This window comes from Palaemon carinicauda, chromosome 21 (genome assembly GCF_036898095.1).
Source record: "Palaemon carinicauda isolate YSFRI2023 chromosome 21, ASM3689809v2, whole genome shotgun sequence".
NCBI classification, from domain to species: domain Eukaryota; kingdom Metazoa; phylum Arthropoda; class Malacostraca; order Decapoda; family Palaemonidae; genus Palaemon; species Palaemon carinicauda.
In genome coordinates this window covers 3,837,473-3,861,643 of record NC_090745.1, presented here as the reverse complement: position 1 = coordinate 3,861,643, position 24,171 = coordinate 3,837,473, and the positions used below count along the sequence as shown (strand labels likewise).

At 44.7% G+C, this 24,171-nt stretch overlaps 2 protein-coding genes across 3 annotated transcripts in view; both read left to right on the top strand.

The window, feature by feature from the left end:
- The window catches only part of LOC137615162 (E3 ubiquitin-protein ligase TM129), a 54,098-nt gene extending 34,106 nt beyond the window's left edge, over positions 1-19,992 (top strand). For both annotated transcript variants that reach the window (XM_068344799.1, XM_068344798.1), the window contains exon 7: positions 18,826-19,992. In XM_068344799.1, the coding sequence (XP_068200900.1) occupies positions 18,826-18,937 (112 nt within the window). In that variant the 3' untranslated portion in view covers positions 18,938-19,992. The remainder of the gene's footprint in view (positions 1-18,825) is intronic.
- An 863-nt stretch (positions 19,993-20,855) lies between these two features.
- LOC137615525 (myristoylated alanine-rich C-kinase substrate-like) lies at positions 20,856-23,273 on the top strand. Its single transcript, XM_068345438.1, has 3 exons — positions 20,856-21,123; positions 21,711-21,934; positions 22,062-23,273. Exons 1-3 carry the CDS (start codon positions 20,856-20,858, stop codon positions 23,271-23,273), a joined length of 1,704 nt encoding a protein of 567 aa, XP_068201539.1.
- Positions 23,274-24,171: the final 898 nt, after the last annotated feature.

Below are 24,171 nucleotides of genomic sequence, written 5' to 3'. Positions count from 1 at the left end.
GCGTAACACAGACTCCGAAAGTCTTTTTTTGTAGGCAAAGTGTTGCGGTCACAGACGTTACCCTTGTCTATTACCACAACCATTTCCGTTGATCCTTAAGGGGTTGTATGGCAAACATGCAGTATATGCTTGCCTCCCTTATGGAAGACTATTCTGCCGATTAGTCCGTTGAGTCTAGCCGTTTATCTCATCGATATCCTGGCTTTCAGCCAACCTAACGTTCCTTTGTGCTTACTGTTGACGTTGGCGTAGCTTAATCACGTCAGTCAGGTTGTTTAAAACCACACTCGATGCGGTCTCGTGTGGTTTTTCAGCCGCATTTGGACGTTAGGCCACTTGCTGATGCTCCTGTTGACGTTCTAGACGTTCACTAACAATCGGAGTTGACTTGTTTTGACGCTGTGCGTCAACCTCCGCATTCTAGAGTTGTTTTGACTGCTCAGTCTAGGCAGTCAAAGCAGTCTCGAGTGGACGCTGTACGTCCTCACGCACCTGTTGTGGTTGACAGTTCAGTTGTTGACAGTTCACAGACTGTCAAGCAGTTACATGACGTTGCGTTCTGGTCCGCTACTAATGCACCAGTGAGAGACTCAGCTTTTATCGGACAAGGTTCCTGTAGATGAGGAAGTTGCTGTTCTCCCTCCTACTGATATTCCCTTGAGGACTCTGTCAGATGGAGAGGAGCCTTAAGCTGCTTAGCCTCCTATGGACTTTAATTAAATCATGATGATTTTTTTAAGGATCTTCGTCCGGATCTTGTAACTGCTGCTCCTCGTTCGCCTAAACGTCAGAGCTTACACTAGGCCTAGCTACTTCGAAGCCGTTGTTTTTAAGCTAGTGCTCTCTCGCTCTCCTAGAGAGCGTTACGTTGGCTAGGCGACTGGTTTTTCACCAGGAGGAGTTTGGGGGATACAGCCTTTGCTTTCCCTTCTTTTAAACTGGTTTATAGAGCGAGAGTCTGATATGACACGAGGGAAGTTCTCGGCTTGGGAGTTCATGCCTCTGCCCAGATAGACTTCTCAATTCTGGTAGACTCTCCCTGGCGCCTAGCCAGGAGACGCTCCAAGTTGTTACAGGTCAACTTCTCAGAGGGATGGTAAACGGTTCCGCCTCAGTCGCTAACCCCGTCTGTTGCCACACCTGCTCCCGTAGACCCTAAATGGGCTTTGCTGCAAGACATGCAGTCCAAGCTTGCGTCCTTGATAGAGGACTTAAATGCGGAGAAGAACCTTCTGGCCAACAACCTTCCAACCGGTCGGTTGTGCGCCCTGTTGACGCTGAGGTAACCTACTCGCGTCTGCCAGTTGAGGTGGTTCCTCCACCGATGCGACCCAGTGTGGGTTGCCAGCCGCACGTTGACGTTAAGCGACGCTCGGAGGTGGTTGTTGACGTTCAGGACGTTCAACCACCAGCAGAGGTGACTTGTTGTGACGCAGTGCGTCAACCTCAGCAACCCGGTAGGGTGTTGACTGCACAACCCAGACGGTCTAGACAGTTTCGGGTTGACGCTGCGCTTCCTCGCGCACCCATGGTTGTTGACAGTTCACAGACTGTGCAGCAGTTCCATGATATTGCGTCCGGCTCTGTCACGCATCCACCAGTGCGACCGGATTCAGCGAGCCAGACGTTGCCCACTCCGTTGCCGTTTCCTCATCAGTTTCGGATGAGGAACCCTCTGATGAGGACGTTGCTGAACAACAAGACGATCAGCCCCCAGCCCTGCTATCCATCCAGAAGATGCTGAAGAAGGAACGCTGCTCAGTCAGGCTGTGGATGAGTCTGGTAGGGACGCTGTCATCCGTGGATCAATTTGTGTCACTAGGAAGACTACACCTCCGTCCTCTTCTATACCATCTAGCTTTTCACTGGAAAAAGGACAAGACGCTAGAAGCGGTCTCGATCCCGGTTTCCGAAAAGATAAAGTCTTGTCTGACTTGGTGAAAGGACAATATCAACCTAAGAGAGGGTCTTCCCCTGACTGTTCAGACTCCCAACCACGTTCTCTTCTCGGACGCATCGGACGTAGGCTGGGGTGCGACATTAGACGGTCGGGAATGCTCGGGAATATGGAACTCGAGTCAAAGGACAATGCATTTCAACTGCAAGGAGCTACTGGCAGTACGTCTGGCCTGGAAAAGCTTCAGGTCTCTCCTTCAAGGCAAAGTGGTGGAGGTGAACTCGGACAACACCACGGCTTTGGCGTACATCTCCAAGCAAGGAGGGACCTACTCTCTGACGTTGTACGAGATCGGAAGGGACCTCCTCACCTGGTCAAAAGGTCTAGACATATCACTAGTAACGAGGTTCATCCAAGGCAACTTGAATGTCATGGCAGATTGTCTCAGTCGGAAGGGACAAATAATTCCAACAGAATGGACCCTCCACAAGGATGTATGCAAGAGACTTTGGGCCACCTGGGGCCAGCCAACCATAGATCTCTTCGCAACCTCGATGACCAAGAGGCTCCCAATATTTTGCTCACCAATCCCGGACCCAGCAGCAGTTCATATAGATGCCTTTCTCCTAGATTGGTCACATCTAGATCTATATGCATTCCCTCCGTTCAAGATTGTCAACAAGGTACTGCAGAAGTTCGCCTCTCACGAAGGGACAAGGTTGACGCTAGTTGCTTCCCTCTGGCCCGCGAGAGAATGGTTCACCGAGGTACTTCGATGGCTAGTAGACGTTCCCAGAACACTTCCCCTAAGGGTGGACCTTCTATGTCAGCCACACGTAAAGAAGGTACACCAAGGCCTCCACGCTCTTCGTCTGACTGCCTTCAGACTATCGAAAGACTCTCGAGAGCTAGAGGTTTTTCGAAGGAGGCAGCCAGAGCGATTGCTAGAGCAAGGAGAACATCCACCCTTAGAGTCTACCAATCGAAGTGGGAAATCTTCCGAGACTGGTGCAAGTCAGTATCCGTATCCTCGACCAGTACCTCTGTAACTCAAATAGCTGACTTCCTCTTATATCTGAGGAAAGAACGATCTCTTTCAGCTCCCACTATCAAGGGTTACAGAAGCATGTTGACATCAGTCTTCCGTCACAGAGGCTTAGATCTTTCCAACAATAAAGATCTACAGGACCTCCTTAAGTCTTTTGAGACCACGAAGGAGCGTCGTTTGGTTACACCTGGTTGGAATTTAGACGTGGTACTAAGATTCCTTATGTCAGACAGGTTCGAACCGCTACAATCAGCCTCCCTGAAAGATCTCACCTTAAAGACTCTTTTCCTGGTATGCTTAGCCACAGCTAAAAGAGTCAGTGAGATTCATGCCTTCAGCAAGAACATCGGATTCTCATCTGAAACGGCTACATGTTCTCTACAACTTGGTTTTCTAGCCAAAAACGAGCTGCCTTCTCGACCTTGGCCAAAATCGTTCGATATTCCAAACTTATCGTATGGTTGGAAATGAACTAGAAAGAGTCTTATGCCCTGTAAGAGCTCTTAAGTTCTATTTAAAACGAACTAAACCTTTACGAGGCCCGTCTGAAGCTTTATGGTGTTCAGTTAAGAAACCATCTTTGCCTATGTCAAAGAATGCTTTATCCTATTTTATCAGACTGTTAATACGAGAAGCTCATTCCCATCTGAATGAGGAAGACCAAGCTTTGCTGAAGGTAAGGACACACGAAGTTAGAGCTGTCGCAACTTCCGTGGCCTTTAAACAAAATAGATCTCTGCGAAGTATAATCGACGCAACCTATTGGAGAAGCAAGTCAGTGTTCGCGTCTTTTTATCTTAAGAATGTCCAGTCTCTTTACGAGAACTGCTACACTCTGGGACCATTCGTAGCAACGAGTGCAGTAGTGGGTGAGGGCTCAACCACTACAATTCCCTAATTCCATAACCTTTTTAATCTGTCTCTTGAAATGTTTTATTGTTGTTTTTGGGTTGTCCGGAAGGCTAAGAAGCCTTTCGCATCCTACTTGATTTGGCGGGTGGTCAAAGTCATTTCTTGAGAAGCGCCTAGATTAGAGGTTTTGATGAGGTCCTGTTGTATGGGTTGCAACCCTTGATACTTCAGCTCCTAGGGGTCGCTCAGCATCCTAAGAGGATCGCGAGGCTCCGTAAGGAAGACGTACTTAAAAAGGCAGAGTAATTATTCAAGTCGACTTCCTTACCAGGTACTTATTTATTTTAAGTTTGTTATTTTGATAACTGCTAAAATAAAATAAAAAATCCTTAGCTCATAATAATGTAAACATTTATTGCTGGTCTCTACCCACCCCCCTGGGTGTGAATCAGCTTATATAATCACCGGCTAAGTTAAATATTGAAAAATGTTATTTTTATAATAAAATAAATTTTTGAATATACTTACCCGGTGATTATATATTAAAGGACCCTCCCTTCCTCCCCAATAGAGACGCAGTGGACCGAGGAGAAAATTGAGTTCTTTGTTTACATTGAGTACTGAGTACCTGCACGACAGATGGCGCTGTTGAAGTACACCCCCTACCTGCATAGCGATCGCTGGCGGATTTTTAACGTAGAGTTTTCTGTCGAGCAACAGAGTTGCAGCTTATATAATCACCGGGTAAGTATATTCAAAAATTTATTTTATTATAAAAATAACATTTTTTGCGAGTATGTACCAGTACGTCCATGGGGGTAAAGGGATCAGTTTTGTAAAACGTAGCAGTACGTCCATTGGGGGTAAAAGGGTTAAATGAAAGGTTTGTAGTCAGCAAATGAAAATTCATAACCACTACCTAAAAGATATGGTCTCCCCACAATATAGTACAGTACATGTACTTCAATTGATCTCAATCTTTCTTTGCCCAGTTAAATTAATGAATCTGCTCTAGGTTCAGTTGATTTCTTGACAATGAAGATTCATCAGATGATTCACTAATTTGGTAATGTAATCGATTGATATTTTCTTTGATCGTTCAATGATGATTTGATGATCCATGGTGCTGTAACTGTGTATGCACTGTGGCCACAAGTCTAGTACCAGAGCCACAGTCAGCAGAGCAAAAGCGTCTGCTACTGCACCTGACAAAGTGCTATTACAGTCACTGACATCCTCAAAGGATCAGTCTTCATGCTTTTCACTAGTAGTGCTAGTTAGCCGGCCACTCGCTATTAAAATGCATTGACTTATGCAGAACCCACTCGCACGTTTCAGGGTATCAGGACATCAGAAAGGTATCCAATATTCCTAACAAATGAAGTTCCTTCAAGATTTCATCATAGCTGCTGAAGGGGTGTTAGTTATCACTGATTGGCAACCATTTCAGCCTACCAGACATCTTGTTGTGGTGACCCACTCTCTCCTCAGTGGTGTTCTTTCTGCTATCCCTTTGGGATTTAGCCACCCAAACGAAGTTTGTCTAACATTACTTTTATGCCTTAGACTTTGATAAGACAGTGACCACAATATGTTCTACTTAACACTATTGTGCTTCCTTATGCTATGTTCTTTCTCATGTCCATTCAAAGTCATACTGTCCCCATCCTGATAAGTAGATTTATCCTTCTTGGAAGTTATGAAACTGACCTGCAACTTGTGGCTGTCATCTTTTACAGTAACTGTTTTTAGAAAAGATACATACATACATATACCATGGCACTTCCCCCAATTTTAAGAAGCATAAATCCCTACGTGATACCATCTTTACTTTTAAATTTCCACAGTCTAGGAGACGATAATATTAAGGAGTTGATCCAGCCTCTGGCTTAACCCCATAGGGAAAAATATCAACGAAACTCTTGCAGCTGAATGTAGCATCTAAGAACTGGTACTAGAACGTCATAAGATCGCCTCTCACCCTTGCCACGGTTAACATGAATACCAGAATTCCTGAATGTGGACTGTTATCTTGTGAGATCTGGAACCCTATGTGACTAACACAAACTTATTTTCAAACTACACCTTGCCTGTTCCTCAAGCCAAGGTCCTAGTTTTAGGTCCAAAACCTATGGCGAGGTTGCCAACCTGCCATGCAACATTAGTATAGGTGGCCTTGTCTATATTTTTGCCAAGCATGATAAAGCTTAAGCTGGAGATTGATATCTCTGAGTTCTCCCAGTAGGCTACCGTACCAAATAGAATGATACTTTCGGGATTATTTTCCCGCACTCCCATCCACACGTTGGTACACCTTGTGATCCAACCCATAGACCCGCTTACACTAACTCCATTTTGTTACTATGGATATCCCTCCTGACCTTATCCTGTTCCCACTACTAATGGTGATGTGTGGCCTGGTACTGACGACTCTATCCCACGCTTGTTCCCCTCTGTACTTTTAAGAAACCAGGCACAAGGGATTTGTTCTGGTTATTGGGAACTTTTTTTTAAATGTCAAAGTATTTACATCTTTATTACAAATAGATGGGCATAATTTTTATGTTTTAGTTTATGTAATAGAACATACAGTTTTCATAATTTAGTTGTTTCCTCACTTCAAAAATGCTTAAAAATTTTTTCCCATTTTATTTTTTTTGTAAGTTTGTATATTTAGTATGTAACTAACAGTATTTTTTTTTTCATTAGTGTTAACATTGATAAATTTTCCTGTATCCAAGTGGAGTCCAGTCCATGAGGGAGGTAGCATATGTTTTGTTGTTTAGCTTTGGTAATTTACTTGCTATCTTTTATTTTTCTTTGGTTTTTAAGTTAGCTCTTTGTAATATTGATAATTTATCATGCTAGTCTTATACAGGATTATCATTATCAGCAATTTTTTATCATGTAAGTTCGGTATTATTTAAGAGGGAAAGTGACTCAAGACTTATAGATTGAAGAGGTGCAGTATAAAGATGTAAGGCAGAGAGGAAATAGTAGTGGCTACACTACTTAGATTTAACGAGCAATCTGTGTTCATTTGCACTTTTCACTCTTAAGTGAACATGACCAATCTCTCTTGGGGAGTGCGAAGAACATGCCTAAACAATCTCCATCTACCCCTCATCATCTCATCCACAAATAGCACTCGAGTAATCTCTTAGTGTCATTTCTAATCCTGTCCTGCCATTTAACGCCCAACATCCTTCTGAGGTCTTTGTTCTCAAATCTACAAAATCTATTGGAGATTGTTCCATTGTCATACCATGACTCATGTCCATAGAGTAACAACGATCTCGCTGATCTGATATATAGTTTGATTTTTATTTGTAATTTCAGGTGATTTGATTTCTAAATTTTACTTAACCTAGCCAATGTCTGATTTATTTTTAATCTTTCACTAAACTCTAAAATTAGGCAATATCCACTCATTATTATTATTCAGGTAACTTCTAATTTTGTGGTTGGTAAATTCATAGACTGTTACTACCTTATACCAAGGAATTCTTGTGTGGTCTATCATTTTTTCTGGTAGTTATTCTCATAATTATTCTTTTGTTTTATGCAGTACCAATTTTTCTATTTGCTTATATATAATCTGGTTTTAAGTTTGCTAATGATGCTAATTTTTATATTACAGTTGTATATTACTGTTAAAAAAAACCAAATTGAGGCAGAAACTTACTTTTCAGGGAAAATGTTCCCAAAGTAATGTAATTACCATGCAAAATATGTGGAAGCCTTTGCAGTTTAAAAAAATTTTATTTCTGGGCTTGAACCTGTGCCGGCCAGTGAATAAGCTCCTATTAGCACTTATTCTTAGGTAATTTACTGCTAAATATACCAGAGAAAAAATGTAAAGGAGTGCTAGGTTAACTAGCTCGCTCACCTATTGGTGTCGGTATAAAATTGGGCGTATAATCCAGAGGTCCCGCACTATTTAGATTCATCCACGACAAAGACCCCAATAGAGGAGAGCCGTTCAACCTCACTCGGCACCAGCAACTCTGCATCCGCTCAGAACCCAACTCCTTTTTAGCACGCCTGTATGGTAACCCGCTTTTTTGTGCTCTCGTGTTTTGCCTTATTTTTCTTGGATTATGGCTTCTTCATCGGTTTCCCAGGAGACACCGTCTAAGTTAAGTACCAAGCTATGTTTTGCTGTGTTTTGAGCAATCTAGATCGTTTAATATTTAAATTATAGGAGTTTATTCTCTTCGATCATATCGATCTTGCTTGATTCCGCTTACGGTTGGTACTCCTGTTTTGAGAGCTTTTAGTTTCACTCGCGGTGTTACTAAGTGTATTATTTTTATTATTAATTAAATTTTTATATGTTTTATTGTGGATATTCATTATTTAGCGTTTAGAACCCTTGTGGTTCATATTTAGGGCCGATATCAGTTACGTATCGTAGATGGCTTGCCGACCTTCGTTTCTGGGCGGCAATTTTTATTATTTAAGCCATCAGGTTGCTGTCCTTTGGGATTTATTTATTATGTTGCATGCCTTGCCCTAATTTTTTATGTGTATATTCATATATTTTTCAACGCTATTACTTTATAATGAATATTTGTGCTTATTACTCCGTATGATCTGTTTTGGTAGTGTTTGGGGATCGTCAGTTGGTAGCCCTGCTGCTCCGTATCACGTGATCCTCCCCCAAGCTCCCCCTCTCGCTAGGTTGGTGGCTAGGCTTCTCTCCCCCCTCTCCTAGGGGACCGTTGCCTTCCCTCCTTTTAGAGGGGGTAGTTCAGTGTTTATGGACTTTGTCCTCCGGGTGTCCCGGCGGTTTCGTCTCTGTCTAGACGGGTTGGCCACCTTTCAACAGAGTAGGATCCCGGTGCACCCTATTTTATATTCACCTATCGCAATTTTATTGTTATACGAAACCCTCCGGGTTCTGTTGGCGGTTCTTATCTACAGTTCCGCCCCCCTCTTTATTTATAACAGTTTCTATGATTATATATGATTATATATGACAGATCACTATCCCGGAGTTCCTATATATATTGGTTTATGGATGTACTTTTATTTCCCGGCCCGGGGCTTAACCTCGCTCCGGGAAATCAGACACCATGTGTCTTAATTCTTTGTTGCATCCTTCTTTATGATCCCGGCTCGACCGGAATGGATAGTTATACAGTGAACCCTCGCTACTTCGCGGTTCGACCATCGCGGATTCACCACTTCGCGGATTTTTTCCATAACCCATATATATACAGTAATATATATATATATGTATGCATGTATTTATGTATATATGTAAGTATGTATATGTGTATACATATAAATATATATATATATACACACACACACACACACATATATATATATATATATATATATATATATATATATATATATATATATATATATATCTAAAGTAGGAAGATGTGATGTTGTTCTAAGGGAAAAGTATGGGAAATATGTCTGGGTAATAAGCAAAGCTCTACCTCCAGTTTGTTTCTACATTATGATCAGAGATAAATGTAAACAAAACATTGGTTGCCATTTTTTATCGTGCTTTTTAGCATGTTTAGGAAATGCATGATATAAAATCACCTTTAATATTTGTGCCTGTTTTAGTTTAGGGTACTGTAGTACATGCATTAAGTGTTCTGTACATTAAAGGGTAGTTTGTTAACAGTACTACTTACAAGGGAAGGTTTTAAAAGTCTGAATATACATGTTAAATGAATAGGTAAATATAGTGTCACTACTTCGCGGATTTTCACCTATCGCGGCCGCGACTGGAACCTATCTACCGCGATAAACGAGGGTTCACTGTACTCTAGTCTTAAGTTAGACTTATGTTTAGGCCTGGGTCCTCCGGACCCACCCCTACTTAAGAGTATCACAGTTAAGCTAGACTTATGTTTAGGCCCGGGTCCTCCGGACCCGCCCCTACTTATAGTCCAGTAAATCTAGCCCAAAATAGGGGGTGACCCAGGACAAATTGCCAGAAAAACGAAACCACTTTCATATGTTTAAGTTAGACCTGCCACATGATATATCAAAAATGTAGAAAAATATATTTGGTGGAACATGGTAAAATATGCAAATTAAGGTAGCCATTACTAAAATTTCTGTTTTTGCCTATACTGACAAAAGTAATAGAGCTAGACTTATGAAAATGATATCCATACCCATGTTTTCATGGTCAAGGAATCATATGAGACCAATCTTAGGGATTTGTGATGATTACATCATAATGAATTCAATATGGTTGCCGTGGTAAGCACGAAAAAACTGAAAATCGCAGTAACTTTTACAGAATCCCACCAAAGACAGCAAACTTGGTGTCTATGTGAATGATTATTGAGCTTTCACATGTAGTAGTTATGAGGACTCTCCACAAAATGATGATTAAAAACCAGGACAGATGTTATAAGTCCAAACTGGAGAGTGGTACTAGGTGTTCCGGATGAGAGTAAATGTAACCCTGCCTAATGCACGAGGATTCCAATCCAGATATCTACTCCAACTTCATGGACGGTTTGCACGTCGTGCGAAGGTCGGATCGTTATTGGGCAGGACTGTCCCCAGATTTGGTTATAGAACAAGTTCTCATGAGAAGCCTTAAAACAACGGGTGGTTTGACGAGAGGACGGGGTATGACAGAAACACAGCGACTGGTATGGTGTCTGTCCAGACCTATTTGCGCAGAGGTCAATGATGCCATGCAGCAACTGACTTCAGTTAAGTATGCAACAAGTGAGCAGCATAAAGATCTGTCAAAGGCACGTCAGGCAAAGGACATAGCCGATACCAACAAACTCGTTTCAATACTGGCAGAAAGGAATCCATTTGAAGAAAGTATGTCATTGCAAAATATTGTGACAGGGGTAGCTACTAGAGAGAACGTTAATGTAGAGTTAGCCAAGGAAGTTGGACAGAAAATTCTTGAGGATATGACAGGAAATATTGTTAATCAATATGTATTTCGGAAACGAAATCAGGTTATAACACCAGAATCAAAGTCAACTATCAAAATTGATGGGGAGAAAGTGAACATCGATCCCCAGCTACTGTTTCAGAGACTGGTGATCGCCGGAACACAGGCTACAGATCTGCTGGATGCCTTTCAGTATGAACTATGCTCTTATCCACCAGCTCTGTTTGAGACCAGGCACGTTCAGCTTAAAGCCAACAAACCAGCCCTTGCAAAAGCTATTTGGGATTTGATCCCACAGGATGATCGTCCGGACAAACCTTCCAATTGCCAATATGTACTCGATGGTGGTGCCCTACTTCACAGGATTCCATGGCAAATTGGAGACACCTATAAGTCGATCCTTCAAAGGTACACGTCATATGTGAAGAAACGTTATGGAAAGGCAGTCATCGTTTTTGATGGTTACACCAGTGGGCCATCAACGAAAGATAGTACCCATCAAAGACGCCTAGGAACGCGCCAAGGAAGAGCAGTCAATTTTCAAACTCAGATGTCGCTCAAGATCAAAAAAGAGGAATTCCTATCAAATGATGAAAACAAGCAACGTTTCATTAATTTGCTTGGTGATTCCCTTGAAGCTGCTGGTTGTGAAGTTCACCACGCAAAAGATGATGCTGATCTACTTATTGTCCAGACCGCAATAAAGGTTGTGTCGCAGTGTAATGTTATTCTCGTTGGAGATGATACAGATCTTCTTGTCCTTCTATGTTATCATACTAAGAATGTGAAGTATAATATGTTCTGGAGGCCGGAGCCTAAAAAGGGAAAAAAGGAGCAACTTCTGAACATTGGACATGTATGTCAGAAACTTGGAGATGATCTTTGCAATAGCATTCTTTTTGTCCATGCGTTCCTTGGCTGTGATACAACTTCACGTGTCTTTGGTTATGGAAAGGGTGTGGCACTGAAGTTGGCACAGGACAGTGAATACTTTTGTGACCTTGCTAAGGTGTTTGGCAACTATGATTCCAGCGAGGATGAAATAATTCAGGCAGGGGAGAAAGCTATGCTTTGTGTGTACAAGGCAAAACCAGATGGCAATCTGGATTCACTGAGACACCACAGGTTTCAAGAATTAGTTGCCACTAGCAAAAAAGTTATTCACCCCAAATCATTGCCACCAACTTCAGGGGCAGTAAAGTACCACAGTTTCCGTGTTTTCCACCAAGTTCAGGCGTGGAAGGGTAACAGCCTGAATGCTGAAAATTGGGGGTGGAAGATCATCGAAGGAAAAATGTTCCCCCTTATGACTGATTTGGACGTTGCTCCAAAATCACTATTGGAAGTGGTAAGATGCAAATGCAAGACAGGGTGCGGAAAACGTTGTGGGTGCAGACGACTGGGTCTTGACTGTACACCAGCCTGCAGTGAATGCAGGGGGATCTGTGAGAACATGAACTTGGAGAACACTGACGAGACTTCAGATGATGATCGTGATATCTTGGGCATGTGAACCTACATTTAAGGAGAATTAACTGGCATGCCTTGGTTTCAATTTCAACAAACTGACACCTGCATTATAGATAAATAGACTCATTTACCATGAAAACCTATAAATAGACACCAAGATTGTTGTCTTCGGTAGGATACTGTCGAAGTTATTGCGATTTTCAGTTTTTGCGTACCAACCATGGCAGCCATATTGAATTCATTATGATGTAATCATGACAGCTCCCTGAAATTAGTCTCAAATGATTCTTCGACCATGAAAACATGGGTATAGACACCATTTTCATAATTCTAGCTCTATTACTTTTGGCAATATAATCAAAAACAGATATTTCGACAATGGCTACCTTGAATTGCATATTTCACCATGTTCCACCAAATATATATTTCTACATTTTTGATATTTCTTTTAGCATGATAATTAAAAGTCATTGCAAGTAATTTCATTTTTCTGGCAATTTGTCCTAGGTCAAATGGTAGATTTACTGGACTATTAAGAGTATTACAGTTAAGCTCTAGTTTTAAGTTAGACTTATGTTTAGTCCCGGGTCCTCCGGACCCGCCCCTACTTTAGAGAATTACAGTTTCTCATATACTATTCTTTTTATAGATGGTGCATTGTCAGACGACGGCCTGTGCGGCTGTCCTTCACCAGCCTTGTGGCCATACTGTTTGTAGGTCTCACGCCCTCTGCGGAGTTCAGCTGGAAGACATCGTGGTCTGGCACCCTGATAATTGTATGGTCTGTTTTGACCTCATCACCACCCTCGGATCTGATTCGGTGAGTCCCGTTGGCTATGTTATCTTTCTAATTATTTTACCTCTTTTTGGTATACATACACTATTTAGTAAGATCTCTATGGTCTTGAAGGACCTCCTAGAATCTTCCTTTCGGTAATTCCCACTATTATTTCAGGCATCCCCGGAGCAGAAGACTGCGGCTCGGGCCACACTGAAAGTGTGGGTTAGGGGATTTGCCCGGAATGTGAAATCCAAACAGCCTTACGTCCTGTCTGAAGACTACTGTGCATTGATCTACCCTAATGCCAAGTCTTCAGCCGCTGTGGCTAGGCATGTTGCGGCACCCATCATTGCCCACATTGATGCCACTATTGCGGGATTCATAGACCAGGAACAAGATCCGTTGGATGCCCCCGGAGATCTGGAAGACAATGTTGCCTCCATGAACTTGGACGTCGAACCTATGTTGTTGGATGATCCGGATGCAGGTAGGGTGGTAAGTGAGGCAGGTGTTACCGGCGCTGAGATTCCTATCCTCAGCCCCGCTCTTTCTTCTTCATCTGATCTCTCTTCTTTCCATGGTCTTTCTGGGGACCGTGATTCGTCTCACCGATCACACCCGGTTCCCCCCAAAGATAAGTCTATATCTAGGACTTTGCCAAAAGCTCGTAAGCCCCACAAGGCTTCCCATAGTTCCAAGTCTAATACGAACCCGTCATCTAAGGCTTCCGGCTCCTCCTCTAAGTCTCACGACCCGGGAGTACAATCCGCCACTTCTGCTCCTAATCCGGGCCTTTCCGAATCAGCCATGCTTCGCATTGTGTCGGAGATGCAAGCTAAGTTGGTGTCGGAAATGCAGGCCAAGATGGACACGATGTTCTCTAACATTGGTCAGAGACTTGGGGCATTAGAGCAGGGTGCTCCGGAGCGAGTTCAAAGCTCTCTCATCCCGGATGCCTCTAAGCTTCCGCCGTTTACCAAGAATAACCCTTGGCGCATGGCTCTTCATTCCTAATTTTCAGACGGGATGTTAACATTGAAAGGTCTTGGCACTCGTCCCCTAGAGGACTTTGAATTCTTTCCTCCTGGTCTCGCATTTCCATTTCATGGTTATGCCAGGCTTACCGAGGAAGCTCTGGTTCGGCTGGATAAGGTCCCCAAAGAGACTGTCATTTTCCCAAAGGAACAAGCCCAATCTGTTTGGGCTAGGTTTCTGAATGATATTGGTTGCACCAATACCATGTTGACGCCTCATAAAAGTTCGTTCACAATGTTCTTAATGGACAAGAATACCGTGACTCCATGCGTCAATAAGGTTGCAGAACTGGCTTTTCAATATGCTCTGGAGATGAAGCCCTTGCCTCCCATCCGAGAGGTAGACCCGATCTCCCTCCTTCTTCCTTCAGGTAATGAGTGTTGGGACAATGTCCATACCACCTTTACTTCTGGCAAGCTAACAGCCGACTGTGCGTCGGTAATGTTTAGCGAACGGCTTCCCCGTCTCCTGGAATCCCTTATTAAACAGGAGTATGATTCCCGCCTACGTGTTGGTCGAACTTTGAACTTGGCCACGTCTACGGAGTCGATAGCCTTAACTTATGATACTGAGAGTATCTTTAAGTCTCTCAATAAGGCTACTTTGCAGTCGTTATATTTCGATCTATATGACTTTGCTATTGCCAAACGTAGGTGCCGCAAACACGTCCTGGCTGAGGCGACTATTAGGCACGAGCCTAATAAACTTATCCGGTCCTCTTGCTGGGGTTCAAATCTTTTCCCTGAGGATCTTGTGGAGGAAGTCTTGGCAGAGGCTACTAGGGTTAATCAGAGCCTTAAAACCCGTTGGGGTTTGACTCCTAAGCGGAAATATGATCCCGCAAATTACCAAGCCCGGGGTAGGAAGAAGCTCCGCCCGTATACCTCCACCCAGTTCCGGCAACAGCAGAGTAGTTCGTCTGTTTTCCGTCAGCCTCTTCCTCCATCTCCTGCTGCTCCTGCACAGCCTTCCACCTCTCGGGCTCCTTCATCGGACGACTATGTCACCGTTCTGCTCCCTAAGAGCCAGCTTCCCGGTGCCTCCACCACCTCTCCAGCCTTTAACCAGTCTTATGAGGCTCAAGGCTCTTCCCAGAGTTATAACAGAGGTAGAGGCTACCATCGTGGTTCAAACCAGAACAGAGGTAGAGGTAGATTCTTTCGCAAGGGAAAGAACTTCCGAGGCGGACGTGGAGGCAACTCCTCAAACCAATACTGAGGTGCAGCGGGTAGGGGGGAGGCTTTATGCCTTCCGCAACAAATGGAGGTTCAGTCCCTGGGCTTTCAGTATCATCTCCAAGGGACTGGGATGGAGTTGGATTCAAGGACCTCCACCTCCGAACAGATTTCATCAACATTCCACTCCGGACCTAGTCGAATTTGTCCAGGACCTGTTACAAAAGAACGCCATACAAGAAACGAAACACCTGAAGTTTCAGGGTCGGCTGTTCAGTGTCCCGAAGAAGGATTCGGACAAGAGAAGAGTGATTCTAGACCTATCCCTTCTCAACTTGTCCATTCAATGCGACAAGTTTCGAATGCTTACCGTCTCACAGGTGCGAACCTTACTTCCCCGTGGGGCCGTCACCACCTCTATCGATCTTACAGACGCCTATTATCACGTCCCGATAGCGAGACACTTCCGTCCGTATCTAGGCTTCCGCCTAGGGGACAAAAATTACTCCTTCAAGGTGATGCCCTTTGGGCTCAACATCGCCCCAAGGATCTTCACAAAGTTAGCAGAAGTTGCTGTTCAGGAACTCAGAAATCAAGGGATTCAAGTAGTAGCCTATCTGGACGACTGGCTCATTTGGTCAGACACCTCCCAAAATTGCCTAAAAGCCACTCACAGAGTCATCCAATACTTTCAATCTCTAGGCTTCCAGATCAACTTCAAGAAGTCCCGTCTTCTTCCGAAATCAAAGTTCCAATGGCTCAGCCTGCAATGGGATCTTATATCTCATACTCTGTGTCTTCCCAAACCCAAGAGGTTAGAGATTGCAATGAACACCAAACGCTTTCTCAAAGACAAAGTAAGTTCCAGACGACTCCAAGAGAGGATCCTAGGGTCCCTTCAATTTGCTTCAGTGACGGATCTACTTCTGAAGGCAAAATTGAAAGATATCAATCGTGTCTGGCGTTCGAGGGCGAACCGGAAGCTCCGGGACAGGAAAGTCCCCCTTCCTCCCATTCTCCGGGAAAGACTTCTACCTTGGACAAGGGCCAACAATCTGTCAAAGTCAGTTCCCCTTCGATTTCCGCCTCCGAAGTTAATCATTCACACGGACGCATCCCTATCAGGTTGGGGAGGCTATTCTCAGCTCAGGAAAGTTCAAGGTCTTTGGTCTCCCTTATTCCGCCAATTTCACATCAATGTGCTGGAGGCCATGGCAGTTCTTCTAACCCTGAAACGTCTCGCTCCACCCAAGAGACAACACCTTCGTCTGGTTCTCGACAGCGAAGTGGTGGTCCGCTGCCTCAACAGAGGCGGATCAAAATCAGGGCCTCTGAACCATGTTCTAGTAGCCATATTCTCCCTAGCAGCCTCGAACCATTGGCATCTTTCAGCTGTCCACCTGGCGGGAGTCCGGAACGTAGTGGCAGACGCCTTGTCCCGGACCTCCCCTCTAGAATCGGAATGGTCACTCGATCTAAAGTCATTCCGGTGGATTCTCTCTCGGGTTCCGGGTCTCCAAGTGGACCTCTTCGCCACGGAGTCCAACCACAAGTTGAGAGTATATGTGGCTCCCAATCTAGACCCTCGGGCCTACGCCACAGACGCTATGTCACAGAATTGGGACATCTGGGAAAGGATTTATCTCTTTCCCCCGGTGAATCTTTTACTGAAAGTCCTAGACAAGCTGAGATCCTTCAAGGGACGAGTAGCCTTGGTCGCACCCAACTGGCCCAAGAGCAATTGGTATCCTCTCCTGCGAGAGTTGAGACTACATCCTCACCCGATACCCAATCCGGTTCTGTCTCAGATAGTACAAACACGCGTTGTGTACGCTTTCTCAAACATTCAGAGCGCCCTAACTTTATGGACTTCATGAAGTTTGCGGCCATGCATGGTGCCAATATCGATCCTCAAAACACCCTGTTCCTAGAATCAGATAAACGGGATTCCACCATCCGCCAATATGATTCTGCGGTTAAAAAGTTGGCTAAATTTTTGATAGACTCAGACGTACACTGTATGAACTTGAACCTTACAGTCACTTTCTTTAGAACTTTATTAGAATCGGGTCTGGCAGCCAATACTATCACCACTATTAAATCTGCCTTGAAAAAGATATTCCTAGTGGGTTTTAACATAGACTTAACCGACTCTTTGTTAGCTTCAATTCCGAAAGCCTGTGCCAGACTGAAACCGGTTACTCGTCCTACCCCGGTTACCTGGTTCCTTAATGATGTACTCAAATTGGCTTCTGATACCATTAACAGTTCTTGTGATTACATTCCCCTTCTCAGGAAAACACTTTTCCTGGTGAGTTTGGCTTCCGGGGCAAGAATTTCTGAACTGGCAGCTTTGTCAAGAGACCCGGGTCATATTGAGTTCCTTCCTTCGGGAGAGGTCCTTCTTTCACCTAACAAATTCTTTTTAGCTAAAAATGAAGACCCTCAGAACAGATGGTCCTCCTGGAAAATTGTTCCCCTCACGCAAGATCCGTCTCTGTACCCTGTTACTACTCTTAGGTCTTATTTATCCCGGACCTCCTCTAACTCCTCGGGGCCTCTATTCGTTAGAGAACAAGGCGGTACCATTACCATTAAAGGGATCAGGCAACAAATTTTGTATTTTATTAAACAAGCTAGCCCCGACTCTTTTCCTCTTGCACATGATATCAGAGCGGTTGCTACTTCGGTGAACTTTTTTCACCACATGAATTTTACGGATCTTTCCAGGTATACAGGTAGGAAGTCACCCTCAGTGTTCAAGAAACACTACCTTAAACATTTGGAAGCCCTTAAATTTCCTACAGTAGCTGCAGGGAGCGTAGTTACCCCCAGGTAACTCATATCTTAATTCCTTGTTATTTTATCTCTCCCCCTTACCTGCCTCATTTATACCCTATTTGTATTCGTTGGTTTCGCACCTGATTACTATTATTATATTTGTAAATTTTTGACTCCTGAGTATCTGTATATATCATCACGCACGGCATTATTATACCTTACCTTTTTTGGTCAATTGTTCTACCAAGTGGATTTATGTTCTTTTTAAGATACCCTTATAGCTGTTTTTGGCACTCATCTCTGATTAAAGCAACTTGTATTTCCCTTATGTTTATGTTTTTCCTTTGTTTTGCAAGTTTGGTGACATTTCTCTTGTATATATTCACTGGCCAGCACAGGTTCAAGCCCAGAAAAGGGATTTTGACGTAGGAAAAATCTATTTCTGGGCGAGGGACCTGTGCCGCCCAGTGAACCCTCCCAGCTCCTCTCCCTTGGAGTCCCCAAACTTTGGGTGCTAAGGAGTTGGGTTCTGAGCGGATGCAGAGTTGCTGGTGCCGAGTGAGGTTGAACGGCTCTCCTCTATTGGCGTCTTTGTCGTGGATGAATCTAAATAGTGCGGGACCTCTGGATTATACGCCCAATTTTATACCGACACCAATAGGTGAGCGAGCTAGTTAACCTAGCACTCCTTTACATTTTTTCTCTGGTATATTTAGCAGTAAATTACCTAAGAATAAGTGCTAATAGGAGCTTATTCACTGGGCGGCACAGGTCCCTCGCCCAGAAATAGATTTTTCCTACGTCAAAATCCCTTTTATCAATATCACCATCTGTAGATTAGCAATTAGTTCTGTAATTTCAGGACTTTGCTTTTGTTTTTCTTTTTAGGTTTGCTGCCCGCCAAGATCAGGATCACCCAGAAACCTGGCTGTCTTCTAAAGCGCCTTGCCCTACCTGCCGTTCTACGTTTTGCATGCTGGATGTATGTTTGATAGCGTAATTGCTTGGTGTATATTTATAGTGATTTAGCCTTTATTCATATTATACTTTATTTCAGGAATGATTTTGGAATGACATTGAATCACATGCTCTGTCCACCGATGTGGAATTCAAGTTTATTTTTGCTATTCTTTGTGAAAGGTTAGCAGTTCTCTTTAGAGATTCTATTTTTGATAATTTGTCATTTTTAACTCGCCTATATTTTGAATGTAGATAAAATTATTTATTTATGTAGAGTCCACATTAGTATTCATATATTTATAGGTAAAGACATTCAGAATTAATATATTCTTGATATTAAAATATTTTACGACTACCAATATTGAAGAAAATTTTGGATTGCAAGTAAATTATTGTAAAGTATCTGATATTCATTTTAGAGTTTAAAATTGCATTCTTAACTGAAACCTTGTTTCTAAATAGTCACTAATATAATTCTGGTTAATGATTTTTGTAAAATTGCTGTGAAAAATCTGGTTTTAATATTAAGGCTAGAAAACTTTGGGAGTTGAAAATAAAAAATGACTTAATTCACGCAAGCGTACATGCTGCAGATATATTGAACTGAAAAGCTGGGAAACAGAGTATTGATACTTATTCTTAAATGTTTATTTTCATGTCAATCTGATATCAAGATTTATCTTTTGAAGGGGGCAATGTAGTTAAGTTGTATGTCATATGTCAAGAAGAATGTGAGTGGTTCAACTCTCAAAGTATATGATAATGATATCTTTACATGCAAAAGGTTTGTGTTAATAACTGCTGCTCTAAAAAATATTAAAATCAGCTTACTACTGCTCTTTGTATTATGTTATATGTTATATTTTTGCTCATTTTCATATTAATAGACAAGGAACAGGAATTAAAATAAACGCCACATTTAATCTTGTATCATTAAGAAAAATGTAAAAATTATTTGCATAATTCTTTGGTTTTATGTCCTAAATTATGTTAAAAGCCATTCATACATAAAAAATCGATTTGATTTAGATTATTCAACAGCTTTTGTATCCTTTCAGTTGGCTTGTGAACGACTTAATAAATGCTCATCTTCCATTTGATTTTTTTTAATATGCTTGTTCAGTTGATGAGCACGAGTAGGAATGTTTGAGAGGCAACCTCCTGTTTCTGCTTATTGTGGAACCTCGATTACTAAACGATATGTATGAACATGTCCTGCAAGCATAGGAGTAAAAATACCAAGAAAAACTTCTATGCTGATAGTCCAAGGTATGTTGTCTACTTGCAAACAATTTGGTTCCGTCCATTTTGTCCCAGAGGTGTAGGCTATTTCACATTGTATTGAAACGATGTTTTACCTAACCCAGATAGATTAATTACAGTATTTTTTTGCCCAAACAATGTTTCACCTAACCCAGGTACAGATGAAGTACAGTAATTTTTGCCCAAACAATGTTTACCTAACAGGTACAGATGAATTACAGTATTTTTTTTGCCCTGAATTATTGAGATTACAGTACAGTATATTCAATAGTGAAAGTTTGTCCAATGCCTTTGCTATTTACTATTTTTTTTTATGAACAAAAGTGGATTTTAGTTCCAGTTCAACTAAAACAGAGAATCTATGAATGCTGACCTCAGGAAATACAACAAACTTTGTTTTAAAAGCTGTACAATAAGAACCTATAATCCTTAAATGTTGAACAAAAGGAGTATATATGCGTTGTGTACAGTATATGCTTCAAGATTCTGTAATACTTCTCCTCCTTAAACTTTATAACAGAGGATATGCTCAGGACAGAAACTGCCGTGTATCGACCATGGTTATATAGGCCCAAACAAACCAAGTCTGGCAATACTATGACTTTTTATATTTCAGGTAAAGATTATTGTTATCACTAGCAAAGGTATAACCCCAGCTGTATAAACAGAATGCTGAAGGTGATTCAATGAGCAGGATGTTCCTGCTGCTATCACAGGATGTCGCAGCTGCAACCACTTATGAGCAGACTACTGCTGGTGAACCAGATGCTGCAGGTGCTCTGATAAGGCAAAGGCTGCAACGGGTAACGCTGTTAATCCGAATGTTGGCGCAGCGGCTACCACTGTTAAGCAAACTACCGCTGATAAGCTGGATGCCACTGATGAGAGGGCCTACCATAGTAGCTACTGCTGATGAGCCTGATGGCACAGCTAATCCCATGGATGTTGCACTTGTTCCAATGAGTGATGCTGCTATAATCTAGGAGCAGGATGCTGCAGTTGCTACATTTACGAGCCTAGACCCCCAACTGCTCCAAGGAGCCGGATGAGCCAGAGGCCACTGCTGCTACAAGCGCAAAGATGCTCCAATGAGCCGGATGCTGCTGCTAGCACTGATGTGCCAGGTGCTGGAGCTGCTACCATCTAGGAACAGGATACATCATTCATACCACCACCATTGACCAGAGTTCTGCAGCTGATGCCCTGGATGCTAGAATTACTAAACCTGAAGAGTCTGGAGATGTAGCCGCAACATTTATGAGCTTGGAGACGCAGCTGCAACATTTATGAGCCTGGAGTCTCTGCTGCTTCATTTACGAGCCTGGAGCTGCTGAGCTGGTTGCTGCAACTGATATATTTACTAACCAGATGTCACGTTTACGAGCTTGGAGCCGCAACTGTTTCCGTTAAAGAGCTCAGACCTGCAGCTGCTACACCTGATGAGCCCAATGCCCCATTCGATACATTTTCGAACCTGGAATTATAGCTCAGCAGCTACCACGGATGAGCCAGATGCCACAACCAATACATCTACAAGCCGGATGCCGCAGCTGCTACCGAAGATGAGCCGGATGCCGCAGCTGCTACCGCTGATGAGCCGGATGCCGCAGCTGCTACCGCTGATGCTGCAGCTGCTACCGCTGATGCTGCAGCTGCTACCGCTGATGCTGCAGCTGCTACCGCTGATGCTGCAGCTGCTACCGCTGATGCTGCAGCTGCTGCCGCTGATGAGCTGGATGCTGCAGCTGCTGCCGCTATTGAGCCGGATGCAGCAGTTGCTGCCGCTATTGAGCCACATGCCACAGCTGCTGCCGCTATTGAGCTAGTGCCGGAGCTGCTGTCACTGATGAGCCGGATAACGCAGCCACTACCGCTGATGCCACAGCTGCTAAGATTACAAGGCTGGAGCCGCAGCTGCTTCCGCTGATGAGCCGGATGCCACAACTGCTACCGCTGAAGACCCGGATGCCCCAGCTGCTACCTCTGATGAACTGAATGCTGCAGTTAATACCACTGATGAGCCAGAGGCCCCAGCTGCTACCGCTGATGAGCCGAATGCCGCAGCTGCTACTGCTGATAAACCGGATGCCGGACCTGCTACTACTGATGAGCCGTATGCCCCAGCTGCTACCGCTGATAAACCAAATGTCCCAGCTGCTACCGCTGAAGAACCGTATGCCCCAGCTGCTACCGCTGAAGAACCGTATGCCCCAGCTGCTACCGCTGAAGAACCGTATGCCCCAGCTGCTACCGCTGAAGAACCGGATGCCACTTCTGCTACCGCTGAAGAACCGGACGCCCCAGCTGCTACCACTTTAGGTCCGGATTCCCTAGCTGCTACCGCTTTAGAACCAGATGCCCCAGCTGCTACAGCTGAAGAACCGGATGCCCCAGTTACTACAGCTGATGAGCCGAATACCCCATCTGCTACCGCTAAAGAACCAGATGCCCCGGCTGCTGCCGCTGAAGAACCGGATGCCCCGGCTGCTGCCGCTGAAGAACCGGATGCCCCGGCTGCTGCCGCTGAAGAAACGGATGCCCCGGCTGCTACCGCTGAAGAACCGGACGTCCCAGCTGCTGCCGCTGAAGAACCGGACGTCCCAGCTGCTGCCGCTGAAGAACCGGACGTCCCAGCTGCTACCACTGAAGAACCGGACGTCCCAGCTGCTACCGCTGAAGAACCGGACGTCCCAGCTGCTACCGCTGAAGAACCGGACGTCCCAGCTGCTACCGCTGAAGAACCGGACGTCCCAGCTGCTACCGCTGAAGAACCGGACGTCCCAGCTGCTACCGCTGAAGAACCGGACGGCCCAGCTGAGCGGGATTCCGCAGCTGCTGCCGGCAACGAGCGGGATTCCGCAGCTGCTGCCGCCGACGAGCGGGATTCCGCTGCTGCCGCCGACGACGAGCGGGATTCCGCTGCTGCCGCAGATACTATCACTGATGACCTGGATGGCACAGCTGCTACCGCTATTGAGCCAGATGCTGGAGCTGCTGTCAATAATAAGCCGGATACTGCAGCCATTACCGCTGATGAGCCGGATGCCACAGCTGCTACCCCTGCTGAGTCAGATGCCACAGCTGGAGTCAGATGCCACAGCTGCTACCACTGATGAGCCGGATGCTGCAGCTGTTACCTCTGGATGCTGCAGTTACTACCGCTGATGAACCGAATGCCACACCTGCTACTGTTGATGAGCCAGATGCCCCCTCTGCTGAGATAGCGAGCCTGGAGCCGCAAGTGCTTCCGCTGACGAGCTGCATGCCGCAGCTGCTACTGCTGATGAGTTAGATGCCACAACTGCTTCCGCTGACGAGCTGGATGCCGCACCTGCTTCCCCTGACTAGCCGTATGCTGCAGCTGCTTCCACTGACTAGCTGTATGCTGCAGCTGCTTCCACTGACTAGCCGTATGCTGCAGCTGCTTCCGCTGACTAGCCGGATGCTGCAGCTGCTACCACTGACGAGCCGGATGTAGCAGCTGCTGCCGCTGACGAGCCGGATTCCAAAGCTGCTGTCGCTAACGAGGCAGATGCCGCAGCTGCTCCCACTGATGAGCCAGATGCCTCGTCTGCCGAGATTAAGAGCCTGGAGCCGCAGCTGCTTCCGCTGACGAGCCGAATGCCGCTGCAACTACTGCTGACGAGCCGGATGTCGCTGCTGCTACCGCTGACGAGACGGATGCCGCTGCTGCTACCGCTGACGAGTCGGATACCGCAGCTGCTGCTGCTGAGCTGGATTCTGCTGCCGCTGACGAGCCAGATATCGCAGCAGCTGCCGCTGATGAGTAGGATGCCGCAGCTGCTACCGCTGATGGGCCAGATGCCGCACCTGCTACCGCTGATGAACCGGATGCCACACCAGCTACTGCTGATGAGCCAGATCCCCCATCTGCTGAGATTGTGAACCTGGAGCTGCAACTACTTCCACTGGTGAACTAGATGCCGCAGCTGCTACCGCTGACGAGCCAGATGCCGTTAAGTGCTTCCGCTGACTAGCCAAATGCCGCAG